We start from the raw sequence: 22,180 nt of genomic DNA on the forward strand, positions 1-22,180 counted from the left end.
GACAGCGCTGGCTCTTCGGCTTTGAAATGGAGATGAGCACGGTCCCCTAGAGTCAGGAATGACTAGCACATATGTGCAAGGGGAACCTTTGCCTTTATCTTTTTAACATCAATAGGTTGAGAAAGAGCCATGTCTCATTGAGCGTGTCTACTCTGAATGACTTCAGAGCTGCTTCCTATACCTCCATGTAGAGCAGTGTTTCTCAGCCGTGGGCACTTTAAGAAGTCTGGACTTCAACTCCCAGAATTCCCCAGCCGGACATGCTGGCTAGGAAATTCTGGGAGTTGAAGTCCAGGCCTCTTAAAATGCCCACGGTTGAGAAACACTGATGTAGAGGCTGTTGCAATGCCTTAGATAAGGGACTCCCCAAAGCTATAAGTAATACCTGTAAATGATTTGTCACCTGGTTTGACCTCATTCTGTGAGGGATCTCCCTGCCAGTTTCATCACACTGTTTTGACAGCACGGATGCGTGGGAATTTCTCTGTAGCTTTGACCCATTAGGTTGTCACTAGGTAAGTGACTTAAGCGCTAGTAAACAATGCAACATAGAGTTGGCCTACTCCAACGTGAAGTGGTTTTCAGCAGCCGTGTTGTGGACTCATAAACCCCTAAAAACAGAAAACAATACAGGTACCCCTCCACTTACAACAGTCTTGTTTAGTGACCGTCCAAAGTTATAACAGCACTAAAAAAAACTTATAACTGTTCTTCACACTTATCACTGTTGCAACATCCCCTTGGTCATGTGATCAAACTTCGGACACTTGGCCACTGGCATGTATTTATGACGGTTTGCACTGTCCCGGGGGTCACATGGTCCCCTTTTTGTGACCTCCTCACCAGCAAAGTCAATGGGGAAGCCAGGTTCACTTAACAGCCATGTTACTAACTTAAAAAGGGCAGTGATTCACTTAACAACCATCTCACTAAGGAAGGTCGTAAAATGGGGCAAGACTCACTTAACGACTGTCTCGCTTAGGGGCATAAATTTTGGGCTCAATTGTGGTCGTAAGTTGAGGGTTACCTGTATGCTTACTCATTTCGTGATGGTGGTTCTAGGATAGGGGTGGGCAAATGTGGCCCTTTTACAACCTGTAGACTTCAACTCCCAGAATTCCTTGGCTTGGCTCAAGCTGTCTCATTCATTTTAATGGTGGCAGAAGAACTCATTTAAATTGGAGCTTTCAGAATATTTGACGATGCTCAACATACTACGTGGGTTTTTTTTTTAAAAAAAAATTGCATGTATGTGCCTGTCGGTGGAAGACGGCTACAAGTCTGATTAAAAAAAAAACCAACCTGGTTAATTTGCAGAAAACAAGTTACAACACCTCATTCCTGTAGACTCGTTCAGCAAGAGTTGGATTGGTATTGCTGGCAAAGGCTGGCTTCTAAAGGCCATTTCCATAAGTGTAACAAATGAGTCTTCTATGTAATTAATTACGGGCCACTGATACCCTTTAATTACCCTGGCTTAACCTTGCAGCCTCCACAGCGGCCCAAATCTTTTCTTGTTCCTTCTGGAGTAAGTTGACCTCGGTCTTCAAACACCCCATCTCGTTCCTTTCTCCACCCTGTGCTATGCAAAATACGTTTGTGCCATGGCACAACCTATCAAAGACAATGACGGCAGCAGTTCACCATCATTTCATCACTGGGTGTGGGTGTGGCATCTTGGGTTATGCCCTCAAAGCAACACAGGTGACATTTCATCCTGGGACAGGGGTCAGCAACCTGCGGCTCTGGAGCCGCATGTGGCTCTTTCACCCCTCTGCTGCAGCTCCCTGTCACTCAAAATATGTGTCACAACCACCAATATGCAACACCTGCCGGCACACGATTTATTGAGCTTTTCAACCCCTGGTAGGCCAAGAAAAGAAAAGTGTCAGAAGAAAACAGAACATTTAATTCAACTACATAGGCTAGTTTTGTGGCCGCTCATGGGAAAGATTTTGTGGCTCCCGGTGTTTTCTTTTCTGCGGGAAACACGTCCAAATGGCTCTTTGAGTACTTAAGGTTGCAGACCCCTGTCCTGGGATATACATCTCATAAATGGGATTGGTGCGGGTGGCCTAGAGGCGGAGCTCTTGCCTCACAATCAGGAGGCTGTGAGTTTGATCCTCGGTAGAGGCAGATCAAAGGGGACGCAGTGGCTAAGGCGCTGAGCTTGTCGATCAAAAGGTCGGCAGTTCAGCGGTTCGAATCCCTAGTGCCGCCTAACGGAGTGAGCTCCTGCTTCTGCCAACCTAGCAGTTCGAAAGCACGCAAAAAATGCAAGTAGAAAAATAGGGACCATCTTTGCCGGGAAGGTAACAGCGTTCTGTGTGCTTTTGGCGTTTAGTCATGCCGGCCACATGGAAACATCTTCGGACAGCGTTGGCTCTTCGGCTTAGAAACGGAGATGAGCACCGCCCCTTAGAGTCGGGAACGACTAGCACGTACGTGCGAGGGGAACCTTTACCTTTACCTTAGAGGCAGATATTTCTCTCTCTGGGCACAATGAGAATTATATCTGCTGAACAAAACTCCGCATTAGTGACAGGAGGGGCATCCGGCCATTAAACACTCTGCCAGCTCCATTCAGTTGCCCAGACCACCCTGCAAAGGGATTATGGGATCGTTAAAAGATGATGATGATATGCATCTCATAAATAAATGCATTTTTTAGGCTAAGGTTCTTTTTAATTGTTTTATATCCTACTTTCCACCTGCCTTGTGAAAAATCATCTAAAACAGGGGTCTCCAACCTTGGCAACCTTAAGACTTGTGGACTTCAACTCCCAGAATTCCTCAGCCAGCAAAGCTGGCTGAGGAATTCTGGGAGTTGAAGTCCACAAGTCTTAAGGTTGCCAAGGTTGGAGACCCCTGATCTAAAACGAACGGTGACTCTAGCATCCAATCCCTGTGCTACAGTGTGGAGGGTTTGTTGGGCTGACCCTTTCTTTTTTTTTCCCCCTCCTCACCCAAGGTGCAGATAATGGTGGGACGTCATCTGGCAACTCCTCAGGAATCCCATCCAGCACCCCAGCCGGCAATTCAAAATCGAATTCAAGGAACTTGAGCACATCGGCCGGAGAAAAAGAGGAAGGCAAAAAAGTGAGGCGTCAGTGGGAATCCTGGAGCACGGAGGACAAGAATACCTTCTTCGAGGGCCTCTATGAGGTGGGTGCTTTCAAATGCTGGGAGCTGCTACAGGTGGTCCTCGACTCACGACAGTTCATTTAGTGACCGTTCAGAGTTAGAAAGGCACTGCAAAAAGTTGACTTACGGCCGTTTTTTCACACTCAACGACCGATGCAGCATTTCCCCTTGGTCACGTGACCAAAATTTGGACGCTTGGCAACCGGTTCATAATTATGAAGAGCCTTGGTGGCACAGCAGACTAAAGTGCTATTAAGTAGCACCAGCTGCCTGCAATTACTGCAAGTTCAAATCTCACCAGGCTCAAGGTTGACTCAGCCTTCCATCCTTCTGAGATAGGTAAAATGAGGACCCGGATTGTGGGGGCAATAAGCTGACTTTGTATAAAAAAGAACACCGCTTAGGAGGGGGCCGAAAGCCCTACTAAGCAGGTATATATAAAAGTATGAAGGCTATTGCTTAACGCATTGTAAGCCGCCCTGAGTCTCCGGAGAAGGGCGGCATATAAATCGAACAAATAATAATAATAATAATAATAATAGTAATAGTAATAATAGTAATAATAGTAGTAATAGTAGTAATAATAGTAATAATGATGATGATGATGATGATGGTTGCAGTGTCCTGGGGTTATTATAATAGCAATAGCACTTAGACTTATATACCGCTTCGCAGTGCTTTTACAGCCCTCTCTGAGCAGTTTACAGAGTCAGCATCTTGTTCCCAACAATCTGGGTCTTCATTTTACCAACCTCGGAAGGATGGAAGGCTGAGCCAACATTGAGCTGGTCAGGATCAAACTCCTGGCAGTCGGCAGAATTAGCCTGCAATACTGCATTCTAACCGGAGGAAGGGTGGGAAGGAAGGAAGGAAAAAAGGAAGAGCAATAGCAATAGCACTTAGACTTATATACCGCTTCACAGTGCTTTGCAGCCCTCTCTAAGCGGTTTACAGAATCAGCCTCTTGCCCCCAACAATCTGGGTCCTCATTTTACCTACCTCGAAAGGAGGGAAAGCTGAGTCAACCTGGAGCCTGGTGAGATTTGAACTGCCAAATTGCAGGCAGCCGGCAGTCAGCAGAATTATCCTGCAGTACTGCATCCTAACCACTGCGCCACCTTGGCTCGATAATCCCCTTTTTGTGACCTTCTGACAAGCAAAGCCAGATCCACTTCTCAGACAGGTTACTAACTTAGCAACTGTGATGATTCCCTTAACGACCGCAGCAAGAAAGGTCGTAAAGTGGGGCAAAACTCACTTAACAGGTATCTCGCTTAACAACAGAAATATTAGGCTTAATTGTGGTCGTAAATCGAGGATTACCTCTACATCCTGCTCCAAAGACACAGGAGCAGTCTTTTAAGGCAAGCTTTAAAACCCATTGAACATTTTCCGGTTATGGGAAGTAATCAAACTGTGCAGGTGAATCCTCGATTTACGACCATCATCGAGATCAGAATTTTGTCTTGCTATGCATTAAAATGAATTGCGCCCAACTTTTGCAACCTTTTTTCCAGGGTTGTTAAGCAAATCACAGCAGTTGCTAAGTGAATTATGCAGCTGTTGAGCAAATGCAGCTTCCTCCGTTGCTTGTCAGAAGCCGGCTGGGAAGGTTGCAGATTGAGATCACATGACCCAAGCACACCGCAACCGTCACAAGTGCACGCCTGTTGCCAAGTGCCTGAATTTTGATCATGTGATGGTGAAGATGCTGCAACAATTGTAAATGCAAGGACTAGTTATAGGTTTGTTTGTTTTTTAATGTGATTGTAATTTCGAATGGCTGTTAAACAAAACGGTTGTAAATCAAGGACTACCTGTATACCCCATTGATGTAGCTAAGCAGTCTGAAATACTTACCTTATCCCAGTGTTTTGAGAGTATTTATTTTGAATGAATTGTAACCTACCAATGTTTCAGCTGCATTGTCTGGGTGGCCGGAAATTATAGTATGAAGAAATTCACCAGAATTTTTATCTATCTGAACCTCCCGATTGTAAGAAGGATGGATTTCTACCTGTGTGTTTTGTAGGATTCTGAATGCTAGCATTCATACAGAAAAACCTATTCTGGAATAAATGTCGAAATTCTAGAAACCTATACAGCCATTTTGACGACTCTGCAGGAAATCGCATGTAAATTTAGATATCAAACCGTCTGGAGGTATGATGTGGAAACACGCCCGTTTCCCAAAAAACCCACGAAATTTTGACCCAACTCTGGAAGATGTGTGTCATCCAGTTATTCCTGCTGCCCCGCTTCTCACATTGTAATATTTGCATTTTTTTTTTTTAATTTTCAGCATGGCAAAGACTTTGAAGCGATTCAGAACAATATTGCCCTGAAGTACAAGAAGAAAAGCAAGCCAGCCAGCATGGTGAAGAACAAGGAGCAGGTCCGGCACTTCTATTATCGCACTTGGCACAAGATTTCCAAATACATTGACTTTGATAATGGTGAGCACACCCGCAAAAGGTTGGCTTGGCTTCTCTGAACGATGCAACAAGCTAGCGTAGTTTATCTTTGGATGGACACTGCTTGGTAGGTAGGGAGTAGTGTTGTGGCCCGTACGTGGCCTGTGCAGCTAGTAGCTGATTCTGACAGCGAGGAGGCTGGTGTGCTGCGCCAGCAGCCTGTGCAGCTGGCACTCGAGTGAAGACAATGAGGCTGGAGAAGATGTGGTGCCAGAGGCGGGGATTCAGCCAGGGCCTTCAGAACCTCCAGAAGCTCCCATAAGTGAAGAGGAAGAAGAGGAGGAGCCTCTTCTCGATGCATGGGCGCGCAGAGCTGCCAAAAGGCAGGAGTGGCTCCTCAGGAGGAGGTCTCCTCAAGAGTAAGGCTTGGGGCTAATTGGCCACTCCCTTAGCCTATTTAAGGAGGAACGCCGACTGAAGCAATTTGCAGGGAACAACTTCGTTCACATACCTTCGTGTCTTGTCTTGCTTATCAGCTTCCTGCAAATTGCTTCTGGGCATTCTGCCAGCCAGTAAGCTTTCAGTATTATTCTTTGACTTCTTGGCGGCTGTTAATGCAGTTAATTAACAGCCGTTGTTGTAAAAAAACTGGTTTATTGTGTAAACTAAGGTTTGAACAGAATTTGTGTGTGCTGCGTTCTTTGGGGTCCGTAGCTGGGGCAGAACAGATAGTAAGGAATGTTTAAGGATTTGCTCAGAGCGTTCTTGTTCAGGCGAATCAGATTCTCCATTCGATTTGCCCCGTTTTATGACTTTCCTCGCCACAGTTGTTAAATGAATTACTGCCGTTCTTAAATTAGTAACATGGTTCTTAAGCGAATCAGGTTTCCCCCATTGACTTTGCTTGCCAGAAGGTCGCAAAAGGGGGGAATCATGTGACTCCGGGACACTGCGATCGTCATAAATGTGAGTCAGTTGTCAAGCGGCTTTGAACTTTGATCATGTGACCGTGGGAGGAATGCTACAGCGGTCGTAAGTGTGAAAAACGGTCGCAAATCACTTTTTTTCAGTGATGGTGTAACTTTGAAGGTCACTCAATGATCTGTTGTAAGTCGAGGTCTATCTGTACTTCATTGAATTATGCCAAGTGTTTTGGTTAATACCAGTAAACAACTAACTATCTTAAACGTGAGTTGTCAGTTGTCAAGCATCTGAATTTTGATGGCGTGTCCATAGGGATGCTGCAATGGGCACGTGTGAAAAATGGTCATAAGTTGCTTTTTTCAATGTCCTGACTTTTGAGCGGTCACTAAACGAACTAAGTCAAGGACCCCTTGTGTTAGTACAGTGCTTCCATGGTGAAGGATTTGCTGGTGACATCTCTGTCGCCTGGGAGACACGTGGTTCATGCATCCCCATGAAGTTGCCCACCAAAGTGGTACCCATTTATCTACTCGCAGTCACCTCCTTTCAAACCTCTGGGTCAGTGGGAGCCAGACCATGTGATGGGATGTTCCCCACCTGGCAGCAGTGGGTCTCGAACATGAGACTGCCGATCATCAGCCCAGTGTTCTAACCTCGTAAGCCGCTGCGCACCTTCTGTTATCAATAAATAGAATAGAATTTTTTATTGGCCAAGTGTGATTGGACACACAGGGAATTTGTCTTTGGTGCATACACTCTCGGTGTTCAGAAAAAGAAAAGATACATTCGTCAGGAATCATAAGGTACAACACTTAATGATAGTCATAGGGTACAATATATACAACATCATATAATGTGTAAAGTAAAAAAAACAATATGAGGATAGAAGAGTTACATAGCAGCATAGTATTTTTAATACCTTGAATAATCAGAATATTGCAGAAGATAGGTGCCACTGTCATCCTGAAACCAGCTATGAAATGTATCCCCTTATCGAACAGTTAATATTAATTGCAGGGAGACCTACCCAGATCAGGTAACGTTGAAATAAATTTATTTTTTATTTTTATTTTATTTCGAATTTATATACCGCACCTTCTCCCGAGGGACTCAGGGCGGTGTACAGCCAGCTAAAAACATACAATACAAATTAAAAACAGTTAAAAGGATATATATTAAATGTCAGTATTTGTCTGCTAGATTCTTTTTAAAAAAGAGGATGCTCTTAGTTTTAATCCAATCACGTGCAAGTTTTGTGGTTTATTCTTTTCCGTGAACACCTGTGTTTTTCTTTTCTTTTGCAGTGTTTTCTCAAGGGCTGAAAAAATCCTCCCTTGAGCTTTACGGCTTAATTTGTTATGGGGAGCTGAGAAAGAAGATTGGGGGCTGTGAGTATGCTGTTTTTCGATGCCATGAAATTAGAAAGTATGGAAAGCTGCTCTCTTCGCTGCTCTGGAAAACCTACTTCCCAACCATTTTGCCAGATGTTTCTAATTTTTTTCCCCTCCACAGTATTTTGCACATCGCTCTGCAGTGTGCATTTCTCTTGGCTTTGTGTGGGAGAGATTTCCAAGCATCATCTGCAGTTTGCTCTTTCAATGCAGAGTAGAAGGAAGCAGAAAACACGCCAGGAAGCATCTGTTATTTGTGGGTGTCATTTCACAAACAATGAGAAATCTGCTCGTCCTTGCCTTAGCAGAAGGATTAAAGAACTACACAAGATGACTTCTGCAGAATTGAAATCAGGGATCATATCTGACTACAGATTAGGAATGAAAACTAAAATGCATTCTGAGTAGCTTTCTTTTTAAAAAAAACAAACAAACCACAATCCTCTCAGTATCCGACTTTGTCTCATCTAAAGTGACTGTAAATTTTTTTGTTACACTTGGTTTTATCACACACTCTGATCAAAATTAGCAAATATGACTTGTCCTATTTAATCATTGGAAGTAAGGAATGTTTACTCCTTACTTCCTTATTCCTGCTGGAATTGGGTATGTCTAGTTTAATGAAAAGAAGAACTGGAGGTGACATGATAGCAGTCTTCCGATATCTCAGGGGCTGCCACAAAGAAGAGGGAGTCAAGCTATTCTCCAAAGCACCCGAGGGCAGGACAAGAAGCAATGGGTGGAAACTAATCAAGGAGAGAAGCAACCTAGAACTAAGGAGAAATTTCCTGACAGTTAGAACAACTAACCAGTGGAACAGCTTGCCTCCAGAAGTTGTAAATGCTCCCAACACTGGAAGTTTTTAAGAAGGGATTGGATAACCATTTGTCTGAAATGCAGGGGGTTGGACTAGAAGACCTCCAAGGTCCCTTCCATTATTCTGTTCCATTCCATTCTATTCTATTCTTTGGGCCAATTAGGGAAGCCTTGATGTAGAATCTTTTACATTTCTCGCTGGATAATGATTCCTTTGAGGAACTTTGTCTTGTGTTGAAGGAAGGTTGCCTGTGGTTGTTGCAAGAAATGGTTTGTGTCCACGTTTGATTTTGCAAATATCTTGGGCCAATTCTAGTGGATACGTAGATGGCTCTCCATGCTACATCTTTTATATTTCCTTTATTCCAAAACTGTCTAGGCTTCCCCTTAGCTTTTCTCCCGTTTCCTTTTACTCTCTTTAACTGTGCGAAGTCCTTTGTATGCAATGAAATGGCATGACATTTGATGCCTAAAATGCTTGTTTCTAGAATAACACGACGAATCTTGCTCCGTTGATTTTTAATTAAAATAATATCCCTTCCCCTAGGAATGACAGTTTTGTCGTGATAAAGATGGCCCTCGACCTGTTAATTATTTTGTGCAGTCATCTTTCATTTTTGATAATCTGCTCATGATTCGATTTTTTTTTCATATTCTTTAAAGGTATGGATGACAAAAACGCAGCTAAACTCAATGAGCTTATCCAAGCTGGGTGAGTAAGTTTTTTTAAAAAAAAAACATGATATCTGTCATGAATAAAGGCAAAGATACGTGTCCCAGGATAACGTTGCAGGATCCAATCTGGATCGGTCACCGAGACCAGAGGTTTGGTCTTCCAAGCTTTCGGAAGTTTGGAGAAGTTCTTTGAAGATGAGCCTGAGTCCAAAAGCTCGGAAGACAAAACCTTGTTGACCGACCCAGAATGGATGATTGGCTTCTTTTACATCTTTCATACTTTCACGATACAAATGCGCAGAACAGATGTTCGTTACCTTGTACTCTGTCAAGTGACTGATGGAACTAATTTCAGTATATTTTGCACATGGTAAGCTGCCTAAAATCTTTTGGAGTGGGGTAACTTATCATTCATCTAAATACGTAATTACATTAATGTGATCGTCAAGAATGAGCGAATGTTTGCTTGAGATTTTCAATGAGAAAAATGATCCTGCCCTTGATTTGGACCCTATAAAGACAAACGCTACGGGAAGGGAATAGATTGTGCCAATCACAAAGATTTTGTCTACTTTCCTGTTGGTGTCCAGTGGTTAAGGCACCAGGGTAGAAAACAAAAGAGTGTGAGTTCTAGTCCTGCCTTAGCCAGGAAAACCAGCTGATGACTTTGGGCCCATCACCAGGCGATGGTGAGTTCTAGTCCTGCCTTAGCCAGGAAAACCAGCTGGGTGACTTTGGGCCCATCACCAGGCGATGGTGAGTTCTAGTCCTGCCTTAGCCAGGAAAACCAGCTGGGTGACTTTGGGCCTATCACCAGGAGATGGTGAGTTCTAGTCCCGCCTTAGCCAGGAAAACCAGCTGGGTGACTTTGGGCCCATCACCAGGAGATGGTGAGTTCTAGTCCCGCCTTAGCCAGGACAACCAGCTGGGTGACTCTGGGCCCATCACCAGGAGATGGTGAGTTCTAGTCCCGCCTTAGCCAGGAAAACCAGCTGAGTGACTGGGTCCATCACCAGGAGATGGTGAGTTCTAGTCCCGCCTTAGCCAGGACAACCAGCTGGGTGACTCTGGGCCCATCACCAGGAGATGGTGAGTTCTAGTCCCGCCTTAGCCAGGAAAACCAGCTGAGTGACTGGGTCCATCACCAGGAGATGGTGAGTTCTAGTCCTGCCTTAGCCAGGAAAACCAGCTGGATGACTTTGGGCCCATCACCAGGAGATGGTGGGTTCTACTCCCGTCTTAGCCAGGAAAACCAGCTGAGTGACTTTGGGCCCATCACCAGGAGATGGTGAGTTCTAGTCCCGCCTTAGCCAGGAAAACCAGCTGAGTGACTTTGGGTCCATCACCAGGAGATGGTGAGTTCTAGTCCCGCCTTAGCCAGGACAACCAGCTGGGTGACTCTGGGCCCATCACCAGGAGATGGTGAGTTCTAGTCCCGCCTTAGCCAGGACAACCAGCTGGGTGACTCTGGGCCCATCACCAGGAGATGGTGAGTTCTAGTCCCGCCTTAGCCAGGACAACCAGCTGGATGACTTTGGGCCCATCACCAGGAGATGGTGAGTTCTACTCCCGTCTTAGCCATAAAAACCAGCTGGGTGACTTTGGACCTGTCACTCACTCTCAGCCCAATTCGCCTCACAGGATTATTTTTGTTGTGGAGAAAAGAGGAGGGGTGTGTGTTGGATACCTTCACTCCCCTTGAGTTATTTGTAAAAAAAAAAAAAAATACCAGTAATAAAGGCGGGATATCAATAAATCAAGTGAAACAAATCTTCAAGCATCTCACCCCCTTTTTAATATTCTTTTCAGAGCCACAACGGTTCGCTACAAAGGCAGGAACCTTCGGATCAAGGCCCCCATGTGCAGGGCTCTGAAGAAGCTCTGTGATCCAGATGGTACGTCGTAAATTCTGGGCAGGAAAGCCACCAGCTGGCAGGGAGGAAAACCCTGTGTGCCATCCGTCGTGTGACGCTCACTGTTAAAGGCAGATGGCGGGAAGGAACATGGACCAGAGAAAAAAATTGACACGTGAACTGGGCGTGCATTTTATTCTTAAGTCTTGGGAAGCTGTCCGAATGGTCCGATAATCCATCTTTTAAAATTTTCTATTACAGGCAGACCTCGAATTACGACCACAACTGATCCCAAAATTTTCTGTTGCTTAAGTGAGACATTTGTTGATGAGAGAGTTTTGCCCCCTTTTACGACTTTGCTTGCCGCCATTGTTAAGTGAATCAGCGCACATGTTACATTAGTAACACGTTTTGTGAAGAGAATCTGGCTTTCCCCCATTTGGCTTGGCTTGTCGGAAGGTCGCAAAAATGGGAATCGCATGACCCCGGGAACCTGCAACCGTCATAAATATGAACCAGTTGCCAAGCGTCTGAATTTTGGTCGCATGGCCCTGGGGATGCCATAATGGTCATAAGTGTGAAAAACTGCCATGAGTCACATTTTCAGTGATGTTGTAACTTCGAACTGTCCCTAAATGTTGTAAGTTGAAGACCATCTGTATTTTGTACCTATTAAGCTATTCTGGGTTCATATTCTAGTTCTATATTTCAGTCTCCTCAACCTTCAAATCATACAGCAGTCCCAGGGGTAATGCACCTGACAGGTAGTCCTCAACATATGACTGTTTAATGATGGCTCAAAGTTACAACAGCCTTGGAAGAAACACCTTCCTTATGACCTAGATCCGTGATGGCGAACCTATGGCACGCGTGCCCAAAGTGGCACGTGGAGCCATGTCACCAAGTCTAAGTGCTATTACTATTTTAATTGTTCTCCTTAAACTGATGCTGCAGAATCAGACGGACACGGTTCAGGATCTGCTTTGTGTTTCCACTAGATCAGAAAACGATTTAATTCCCTGATACGGGTTCTCCTCGACTTTCAACCATTTGTTCTAGTGGCCTTTTGAAAGTATAATAACCCTGAAAAAATGTGACTTATGACTGGTTTTGAAACTGATGGTCCTTGCAGCATCCCTGTAGCCAAATAATCCAAATTCAACCACTTGGCAACTGATTCATATTTATGACGGTTTGCAGTGTCCCGGGGTCATGTGTGATCCCCCGTTGCTACCTTCTGACAAGAAAAAATCAGCAGGGGAAGCCAGATTGACTTAACAATCACCTTACTAATTTAACAGCCTCAGTGGTTCACTTAACAACTGTGGCAAGAAAGGTCGTAAAGTGAGGGAAAGCTCAGTTAATAATTGTCTGGCTTAACAACAGAAATTTCAGGCTTGATTAAGGTTGTAAATCAAGGATTACCTATAGATTGTCCTCTGGATGTGTGATTTCCCCGAGCATTTTGCCTAACCGGGTTAGCAGGTAGGATTTCAGGCATCCGTTCTGTCCTATAGGTATAAGTGATGAGGAAGATCAGAAGCCTGTGCGTCTTCCCCTGAAGGTCCCTGTGGAACTGCAGCCACGGAATAACCACGCGTGGGCCCGTGTACAGAGTCTGGCCCAGAACCCGCGACTCAGGTACTTCAAAGGCTGGCTGTGGGAGGTGAATGGGTGGAGTCTGGAGCCTTGAAATTGGATTTGCAGCAACAAGCAAAATAAAGTGGCTGTCTCCTTTGAGCAGAGAATTTGGGGTGTTGCTGGCATGTTCTACAAAGCACCGTATTTTTCGGAGTATAAGATGCACCTTTTTCCCCCCTAAAAAAGGCTGAAAATTTGGGTGCATCTTATACTCTGAATGTAGCTTTTTCGAAGCTTTTTTTCAAGCCCTAACTAGGCGCTAGCCGAGTGAAGCGATCTCCCCCAGTGCTTTGCCTGCTTTTCTCATTGCTGCTTCCTCTCAGCTGTGCCTTAGAAGCTGTTTTTTATCCCCAAGCAGGGGATAAAAACCCAGCAAACTAATGTGCTGTAGCTGACCAGACTAAGGACGCTAGCCAGATGAATACCTGGTAGGCAGATTTTTTTTCCTATTTTCCTCCCTAAAAACTAAGCTGCGTCTTATACTCTGAAAAATACAGTATTTGAACCATTAAAAACAAAAAGAGGAAAAGATTGTAGGATTTTTTTCCCATCCTGTTAAAATAGGTGTATAAGGGACCTCCTATCCTGTCCTGCTGTTTTACGCTAAGGTTTTATTTTCACTCTACTTCCAGTGAAGTAAAAATGGGAGTAATAGAATAGGTTGGACTGTAGGTAGAGATGGGGAAGGGTGATCTTTGCTTTGCTTAGCTTATCTAGTGAGACTTAGTTCCAGGGGTGGGCTCCTGGGAGTTTAGGCGATCCTGTAGTCAAGGATCGGTGGGGTTCGGCGAACCCCCAAATGCCACCCCTGGCTGGCCACGCCCACCCTGCCCCACCCCTCCCAGGAGTCTTCACGCGACCCGTTCATCATTCCAGGTAAGTGCAGGGGCCACGTGGAGGGTCTGGGAGGACAAAAAACGGGTAGTTTTTTGGTACCGGTAGTTCCGGAAGTCCAGAAATGAGTCTGTTTCCACCCTCTGGAGGGCCTCTGGACCCCAGGGGAAGCAGTTTTAGCCCTCCCGAAGGCTCAAGGAGAGCCTCCGGAGCCTGGGGAGGGCGAAAAACAGGCCATCCAGAAGTCTGGAAACAGGCCTGTTTCCGGCCTCAGGAGGGCCTCTGGACCTTGGGGGAAGCAGTTTTAGCCCTCCCAGAGGCTCAAGGAAAGCCTCCGGAGCCTGGGGAGGGTGAAAAACACCTCTCCTCCCCTCGCCTTGGTGCAGGCGGCCGATTAGGCCATGGCCATGCCCACCCAGCAATGGGGCAGCGAACCTGTTGCTAAAGAATCTGAAGCCCACCCCTGCTTAGTTCCCTTGCTAACAGTATCCCTCATTTTCTGATTCTCCTATTCTTTCTTCCGTGACTTGACAGAATGATCGTGGAGCTGCATCGGAAGGTATCCAGCCTGATAGAATTCCTGAAACAGAAATGGGCTCTCCACGAAGTGCGTATCGTATCCTTTCTCTAATGGGAAACCTTTAACCTTTTATCAGGTTCGCCTGATCCGCCAGTTGCGTCCCTTTCTGGATCGGGACGCCTTGCGCACGGTCACTCATGCCCTAGTTACCTCCCGTATGGACTACTGTAATGCTCTCTACATGGGGCTCCCCTTGAAAAGCACCCGGAGGCTCCAACTGGTCCAGAACGTAGCCGCGCGGGTGATTATGGGCGCAGCTCATTACGCCCATGTAACACCTCTCCTACGCGAGCTGCACTGGCTCCCGGTGGTCTTCCGGGTGCGATTCAAGGTGTTAGTTATCACCTTTAAAGCGCTCCATGGCTTAGGACCTGGGTACCTACGAGACCGTCTTTTGCCACCAATAGCCTCCCACCGACCAGTTCGTTCTCACAGGGAGGGACTACTCAGGGTACCGTCAGTCAAATTATGTCGACTGGCGACTCCCAGGGGGAGGGCCTTCTCTGTGGGGGCTCCAACCCTTTGGAATGAACTGCCCCCGGAGATACGGAATATCCCTGATCTCCGTGCTTTCCGCCGTGCCCTCAAGACCCTGATGTTCCAACAGGCAGGGCTAAACATACAAACATGCAAATGATTTTTTAAATGTTATCTAATTCTGGGTTTTATTTAATTGACCAAACTAAGTAACAATTTTAATTAGCAATTTTATGATGTTTGTGTGTCTATATTTTTCTTGACTGTACACCGCCTTGAGTCCTACGGGAGAAAGGCGGTATAGAAATATAATAAATAAATAAATAAATAAATAAATAAATAAATAAATAAATAAATAAAGCAGAAGTTAGTGGGATGGAATGTAGTCTGGATTCCCAGGAGGGAGGGAGGGAGGGAAGGGCTGCATTCCAAAGGAAGCAAGAGACATCGCAGTTAGAGAGTTCGTCTGGGAGAAATGAGATGAAGACAGCTCCTGCCTAATAGTTCCCAGAGTATATGTTTAATAGTGCAAGTAGTCGGTTTTAGTTTGGCAAGATTTCTGTCTGTCGTTGAGGAACAATGAAGGAAACTGCTCAGAACAACCTCAACCTGGGCGGGGCAGGGTGGGCGGGCCCAGCCAGGAGTGGGCGGGCCCAGCCAGGGGTGGGATTTGGGGGTTCTCCGAACAGCACAGAATCTTAGCTAGAGGTTCTCCCAAACCCCTAGCAGCCCATCCCTGCAAGCTGCCCCTTTTTGCTTCTCCACACCCGTCTTCCTAAACGCCCTGCTCACAGAGGAAAACACTAGCCGAGAGGCAGCTGCAAGATTGCAGAGATGCTGAAGCCAGCAGCAGCTATTCCGAAGAGAAAACGACGCTTCACCTTTTCCCGGGGGAGAACTGCACGCTGACGCCCCTGCCCGGGGTTGCCCGCGTGGTACACTCCAAAGCTTTCTGCACAGTGCATTGGCAAGAATCGGGCCGCTGCAAGCAGAGCACAAAGGATATCCACCTGTTGCCCCCTGCCCAAATCCTGGGCATACAGAGCGGTCAGGGGACAGCCAGAGGGCAGGTGAAATACTCACGGGGGGCAGAAAGTAAGGGCGGAACCAAGGCCGAAACTACTGCGGAAGCGAATAGAACTCCTACTCAGTTGATCCTTGATCCCGTCGCGAACCCGGAAGATTGCTCCTCCGAAGCTGGGCTTGCCGAAGGAGCACCCTCGGACCCCGGCGTCGCCAGTCATCTCAACAAGCCGCCCGCTGGGCTTCAGGACCCAAGCGGGAGCCTGGAGAAGTCCACTGAGAGCAGAGAGGCGGCGCCCGCCGTTGCCTTGCCCGCCTCGGTAGACACCAGCGGCGGCGCCAAGTGCAGTTGTGCCGATCTCCCATCGGATTTGGAAGAACTGTCCCTGCTCGATCCCTTTCCCCGTTACATGAAGTCCTGCCACGATCTGATCGTCCCCGAGAAGTGTCTCTGCGCGGAGAAGGTGGATCGAAAAGAGGTGGTTGCTGTGCCGGGAAGTTCTCCTCCCGGGGGGGTTTTCCCTGGCGGCACGGAGACTGGCCACCGCAGTCCCACACACCAGCTGGGGAGTGGCAGGGTGGACTTGCCCAGTGTTGGTGCATCCACTTCTGAAACTCAGGCCTTCCGCTTCTCCGCACTTCAAGCGGAACCGTGTGTGAAGGAGCTCCCTGACGCAGTAATGGAGGATTCTCAGGAGAAGCTCAACCCCTCACTGCCACCGCCGCCTCCACCACCGCCTCCACCGCCGCCTCCAGCTCAGGGACAGACGGCCGCGAAGCCTCTCAAGGATGACCCCAGCCACCTCGCACAGCAAGTGCGAGAGAAGGGATGGAGCCTGCGGACCTCTGAAAGCCTTACCTTGGCTGAAGTCTACCTCATGATGGGCAAGCCGAACAAATTGCAGCTAGAATACGATTGGCTGGCAGTCTTGGGGCAGGAAACTCAGGATGCCGGGGAGCCGATCGCCGAACCGAAATCTGCTCCTCCGTCGGCCGCTTTTCACAAACAGAAACTCCTCAATTGCCTCTTGAAACTCATCTCTTCTGAAGTGAACCCCAAACCGGTAAGTCTCTGTTTGGACTCATTAAGCGCCCTAGATTGGACCATGTTGTCACCTCTTTTAAGTCAGGGGTCTTCAAGCTTTTTTAAACGGGGTCAATTCACGGTACCTCAGACTGGGTGGGTGTGGCTAGGTGGTCATGTGACTGGACGGGTGTGGCTAGGTGGTCATGTGACTGGGTGGGCGTGGCTAGGTGGTCATGTGACTGGGTGGGCGTGGCCAATTTTGCAGTCCATTAAACCAGGGGTCTCCAACCTTGGCAACTAAGACTTGTGGACTTCAACTCCCAGCAAAGCTGGCTGAGGAACACTGGGACTTGAAGTCCACAAGTCTTAAAGTTGCCAAGGTTGGAGGCCCCTGCATTAAACAATACACACAAATTAAACTTTAATTTGTTATGCTCCTGGGGGTGGAAAGCAGATTAGTGAAGGGATGTGGCTGCCTGGGGATGTATGAGGAACTTCCGTTTCTGTGTTTCCCTCCCTCCCTCCCTCCCTCTGTCTTTCGAGGCTGGGGAGGCCAAAAACGGGCCCATTTTTGGCCTCCCGAAGCCTCCGCGTGTCCCGTTGTTGGCCTCCTCGGCCTCCAGAAAGCAGGTGAGGGCCGACGGTTAGGTGGGGTGATGTGGGCAGGGCAGCCTCGTAGTCCCGCGTGGGCTGGATTAATGGCTTTGGCGGGCCGTAGTTTGAGGACCCCTGTCTTAAGTCATCGTAACAGATCCCGTGAATGAGTTTGGCTGAAGGTGACCTCCGTCTTTCCCTGTTATTCAGATGCGGCCTTTAAAATCTTTTACAACTGGCTTGCAGCTTCCCTCCTCTGCTTGCCTCTCTCCTCTGAAATAATGACTTTAGGAAATAGGTTTATTTGGAATAATTTGGATCTTCTTTTTAAGCTTATTTGCAACGGTGGTTAATATTGGCATCTACTGTCCATTGCCACCTAAAAAAAAAACAGCAGAACAGGGAGAATTTTCATCATTTTTTTTTAGTTAGACATAATCCTCGCTTAACGACCAGAATTAGGAACGGCAATTCCGTTGCTAAAGTACTGCAGTAGCTAAGCCAAAATTCACATGACCATGTCGTACCTACCTCATTTCCACTTTTGCGATTTCACTTCATATATACCCAGCCCAAAATTATGATTGTGAGAGATCAATTTTAGGTGTGTGTGTGTGTGTGTGTGTGTGTGTGTGTGTGTGTGTGTGTGTCTTTTTTCCTTTTTCGTAGGCTTTTATGTGCATATTCTTTCTAGCCAGGTTCCACCTATGTAAGCTAAGTTGTTCTACAGCCCTAGTTCTGTGAAATCTCATTCACAAGTTTCTCCCAAATTGCAGCACAGAGTTGTTGCTTTTCAGCAGGATACAAAAAGCCCAGAAACTTGTGAATGAGATTTCACAGAACTAGGGCTGTAGAACAACTTAGCTTACGTAGGTGGAACCTGGCTAGAAAGAATATGCATTTATATATATATATATATGTAGATATGTGTGCAATAACCAAAACTGATAATTCATACATATGTAAATGTATAAATATAATGATCAATTTTGGGTGGGCGCACCTAGGTTTTTATGAGGCCTACTGGGTTTCTAGGGTAGCCTTTAAAAGCTTTTCAAAATTCGGCAGCCCTTGACTTAAGGCAAACGTTTCTGGACCCCTGGGCTAGACCGCGAGTGAATTAACCGCTATCCTGTCCCACTATGGTAGTTCTGAATGTTCTTTGGAATAGCTGCTCTTTAACCATGGATGATGATGATGATGATGATGATGATGATGATGATGATGACAAAGAAGATGACGATGATGGTTTGAAGCACCCTGCAATTGAGACTTCACTGCTTCCTTTCTAGATCCCCGAAATGAATTCCGTTGCAACCTCCCCCATCAAGCCCATACAAGAGGAGCATGCTTTGACCCCTCCCGGGAAGGTGATTGCCATTAGCACCAGGAGTCCGGGCTGTGCTCGCAATCAACCTGCGCTTCATAAGAAGACCTTTTCCCCCAGTGCCACTCCCAACTCCTCAGGTGAGTCAGTCATACAGTGTTTCCCTAAAAATGAGACCTCCCCGGATAATAAACCCAATTGGGCTTTTGAACGCATGGGATAAAATAACCCCCCTCCCCCTGAAAATAAGCCCCTCCTGAAAATATTTAAACGCAGGCGCAACCCGTCCCCGCCATTTCCTCTGGTTAGTGTTAGGGAGACAGAGCTGGAAATCAGGTAAGACGGCAAGACGAGCCCCGTCTTGCTCCGTGTGCCCCAAAATAATAAGATCTCTGGGAAAATAAGGCCAAGTGCTTATTTCAGGGTTCAAAAAAATATAAGACGGGGTCTTATTTTCAGGGAAACACAGTATAGAAAACCTGTCCACCCTGTGGCGTGTCCACATCGACGTGCCCCTTCTAAATTCTGCAACCTAGGAAGTCTCCAGATTTGGGGAATCTCTCGGATTCATTATTCAATTGGGCAATGTGGTCCAAGAGCCATTTTCAAGTTTGGCGTTTGAGGAAATCTTCCTGTCGTTTGGAATTCGACAACTTGCAGCGAGCTGTCGATTTTGTCAGAAGGAAAATTAGCAAGAAAGTCCAGTTGCCTTTTGGAAAAGTACCTTTGGAAGGGGGGGGGTCCTAGAGAGGTGTTTCTCAACCTTGAAGATGTGTGGACTTCAAGTCCCAGAATTCCTCCAGCCAGAATTCTGAAGGAATTCTGGGAGTTGAAGTCCAGTCATCTTCAAGTTGCCAAGGTTGAAAAACACTGCTCTAGTAGGGAGGTTTCACTCATTCATTTCCCTATTTCCTTGTGATGTAATTCACACCTTCCTGCAGATCCATACATGTTTATGGAAGTACTTCCAAGATAAAGGTAAAGGTTCCCCTCGTACATATGTGCTAGTGGTTCCCGACTCTAGGGGGAGGTGCTCATCTCCGTTTCAAAGCCGAAGAGCCAGTGCTGTCCGAAGGCGTCTCTGTGGTCATGTGGCTGGCATGACTCAACGCCAAAGGCACACAGAACGCTGTTACCTTCCCACCAAAGGTGGTCCCTATTTTTCTACTTGCATTTTTTTACATGCTTTCAAACTGCTAGGTTGGCAGAAGCTGGGACAAGTAACGGGAGCTCACCCCATTATGCAGCACTAGGGATTCGAACTGCTGACCTTTCGATCGACAAGCTCAGTGTCTTAGCCGCAGAGCCACCATATCCCAAGTTCCAAGACTTTTCCTAATAAAAATCTTCCCTGGCTGCCCTTCTCCTTAAATCTACACTTAATGTCTTTATCGTTTCCCTGTCAGGTTTCCGAAATCCTTCTAAACCCCTCTTGGTGGCTAGTTCTTCATGTTCGAGCAACCCGGATGCTGACGGCGGCCTCTTCGCCATTCCCACAACCCTCCCACCAAACAGCAGGCACGGGAAGCTTTTCTTGCAAAACAAAGAAGCAGACTTGAGCTTCCGCCAGCGCTTGGACACCATCAGTGTGAGTCTTAAAATGTGTAAATGTAACGTTAAGAGAAAAGCAACCCAGTCTTCCTCGTAGCTCGTAGTAAAGTTAAAGCGACTATCAGTTCCAGGTCTCAGTCTTGGTCACCATGTTAAGATTTCATGGCATTTTATATGTTATGGTTTACAGCTGTGTTGTTGGGGAATGAGGCAAAAAAATCTCAGGTTTACACAAAATTTGGGAAAGAATGAAGACAGAATTCCAGCCCGTAGGAAATCACATTGCCTGTTTCTTCCTCTGCTGTTACATTCCTGTTTTCTCCATCATCAAAACTTATTTTGAAGTCCTCACTTTCCAGGCAGAACCACACAATCTGAAATCAAGTTTGTTTCTTTGTTTATTAAATGTATTTGCCATCCATCTCACTGAGGGGTTACTCCCTGCTTTTAGTGGGGAAGAGCCTGCCATTCTTTCGAAGATTCTGATGTCTTGGAGAAGAATATTACTCTGCTCTTTCTGCTACCAGGTTAACTGGACACGTTTCATATTCTCTTATATACCGTATTTTTCGGAGTATAAGAAGCACCTTTTTCCCAAAAAAAGAGGGTGAAAATCTGGGTGCGTCTTATATTCTGAATGTAGCTCTGCCCAGCCTCGCAAACGGAGATTTCAGAGGCTGAAAGAAGCCTCTGAAAGAAGCTTCAGAAAAATAGCCTCTGAAAGGCTTTTATCTAAAACAATATGGCAAGCAACTAAGGAAGAATCAGTAAAGGTTCTAACCAAACTATGTTAACAGATCTGGAGAATGACACAATAACCAACAGGTCGGAAGAGGTTAATCTATATACCAATACCAAAGAAAGGAGATTGAACAGAATACAGATAGTCCTTTAGAATAAAAGCCTCTAAAAGAAGCTTCAGAAAACAGTTTCAGAAAAGAAGCCTTTTTTTCTGAAGCTCTGTTTTGGAGGCTTTTAGAGGCAGAAAATAAGTTTTTTCTGAAATGGATTTTCAGAAGTTTCAGAGGCAGAAAAAAAAGGCAAGGCACAGAGCTCACAACCAAATTCACCTCTGGGAACAGCTGATTGGGGATATTCCAGGAGGGCGATCCACCCACCAATCAGCTTTTTTCTTATTTTCTTCCCCAAAAACTAAGGTGCGTCTTTTATTCTGAAAAATACGGTAAGTTACAGTAGTGGCCAAAATTGTAGAAACCTTTAGGGAAAAGTGTATTTTTGAGGTTTGATGGCTAATAACACCACTTTTTTTTGGGGGGGAGTTTCAAGATCATCCTATTCTACTGCTGGAATGGCCTGGGAATAGCCCAGACCTTTAACCCAATTGAAAATCTATGGAGCCGACTAAAGAAACTTGGTGGTCAGAAGCGACCCAGCAATAAAACCCAGTTAACAGAAGCAATCATTCAATCTTGGTTTCACATTAGAACAGCTGCAGAACTAAAAGACTTGGTTCACTCCATGGGAAGACCATTGTAAGGCCGTAATTCATGCTAAAGGTTACCCAACTAAGTATTAACTCACATGGGGATAATTTTTGTATATCTTGTTTTTTCTACGTGTTTCACTTTTCTTGTTTATACTAAAACTGCTCTTCTAATAGCAAATCCTTCATAAAAGTTATTGCATTACATTTTTGATTAAATTATCTTTCCATTGATATATAATTTTATGGTACTACTCCAAAAAAAAAGTGGTGTTATTAGCTAGTTTTAGACAATACACTTTTCCCAAAAGTTTTCCACAATTTTGGCCACTACTGTATGTAGAACCACAGAGTCTTTGCCACAAAAGAGAGACTACATCAATGTGAGCTGCTGGAAATTCCTTTCATGCAACAAGCCGAGCATCACTGGTCTAGTTAGAGATATCAGAATCCTGTATCATGAAC

At 45.9% G+C, this 22,180-nt stretch overlaps 1 protein-coding gene across 1 annotated transcript in view; it reads left to right on the top strand.

Annotated features, from left to right (window-relative positions):
- CRAMP1 (cramped chromatin regulator homolog 1) overlaps nucleotides 1-22,180 on the top strand; it is a 46,937-nt gene that overhangs the window by 8,920 nt on the left and 15,837 nt on the right. Inside the window, 10 exon segments of the mRNA XM_070955207.1 lie at nucleotides 2,972-3,165; nucleotides 5,447-5,600; nucleotides 7,787-7,870; nucleotides 9,353-9,401; nucleotides 11,174-11,259; nucleotides 12,735-12,858; nucleotides 14,227-14,308; nucleotides 15,544-16,836; nucleotides 18,686-18,860; nucleotides 20,127-20,308. Of these exon segments, the coding sequence (XP_070811308.1) occupies nucleotides 2,972-3,165; nucleotides 5,447-5,600; nucleotides 7,787-7,870; nucleotides 9,353-9,401; nucleotides 11,174-11,259; nucleotides 12,735-12,858; nucleotides 14,227-14,308; nucleotides 15,544-16,836; nucleotides 18,686-18,860; nucleotides 20,127-20,308 (2,423 nt within the window).

This window comes from Pituophis catenifer, unplaced genomic scaffold, assembly GCF_029215685.1.
Source record: "Pituophis catenifer annectens isolate HBS135680 unplaced genomic scaffold, rPitCat1.0.hap2 SCAF_16, whole genome shotgun sequence".
Taxonomy (NCBI): Eukaryota; Metazoa; Chordata; class Lepidosauria; order Squamata; family Colubridae; genus Pituophis; species Pituophis catenifer.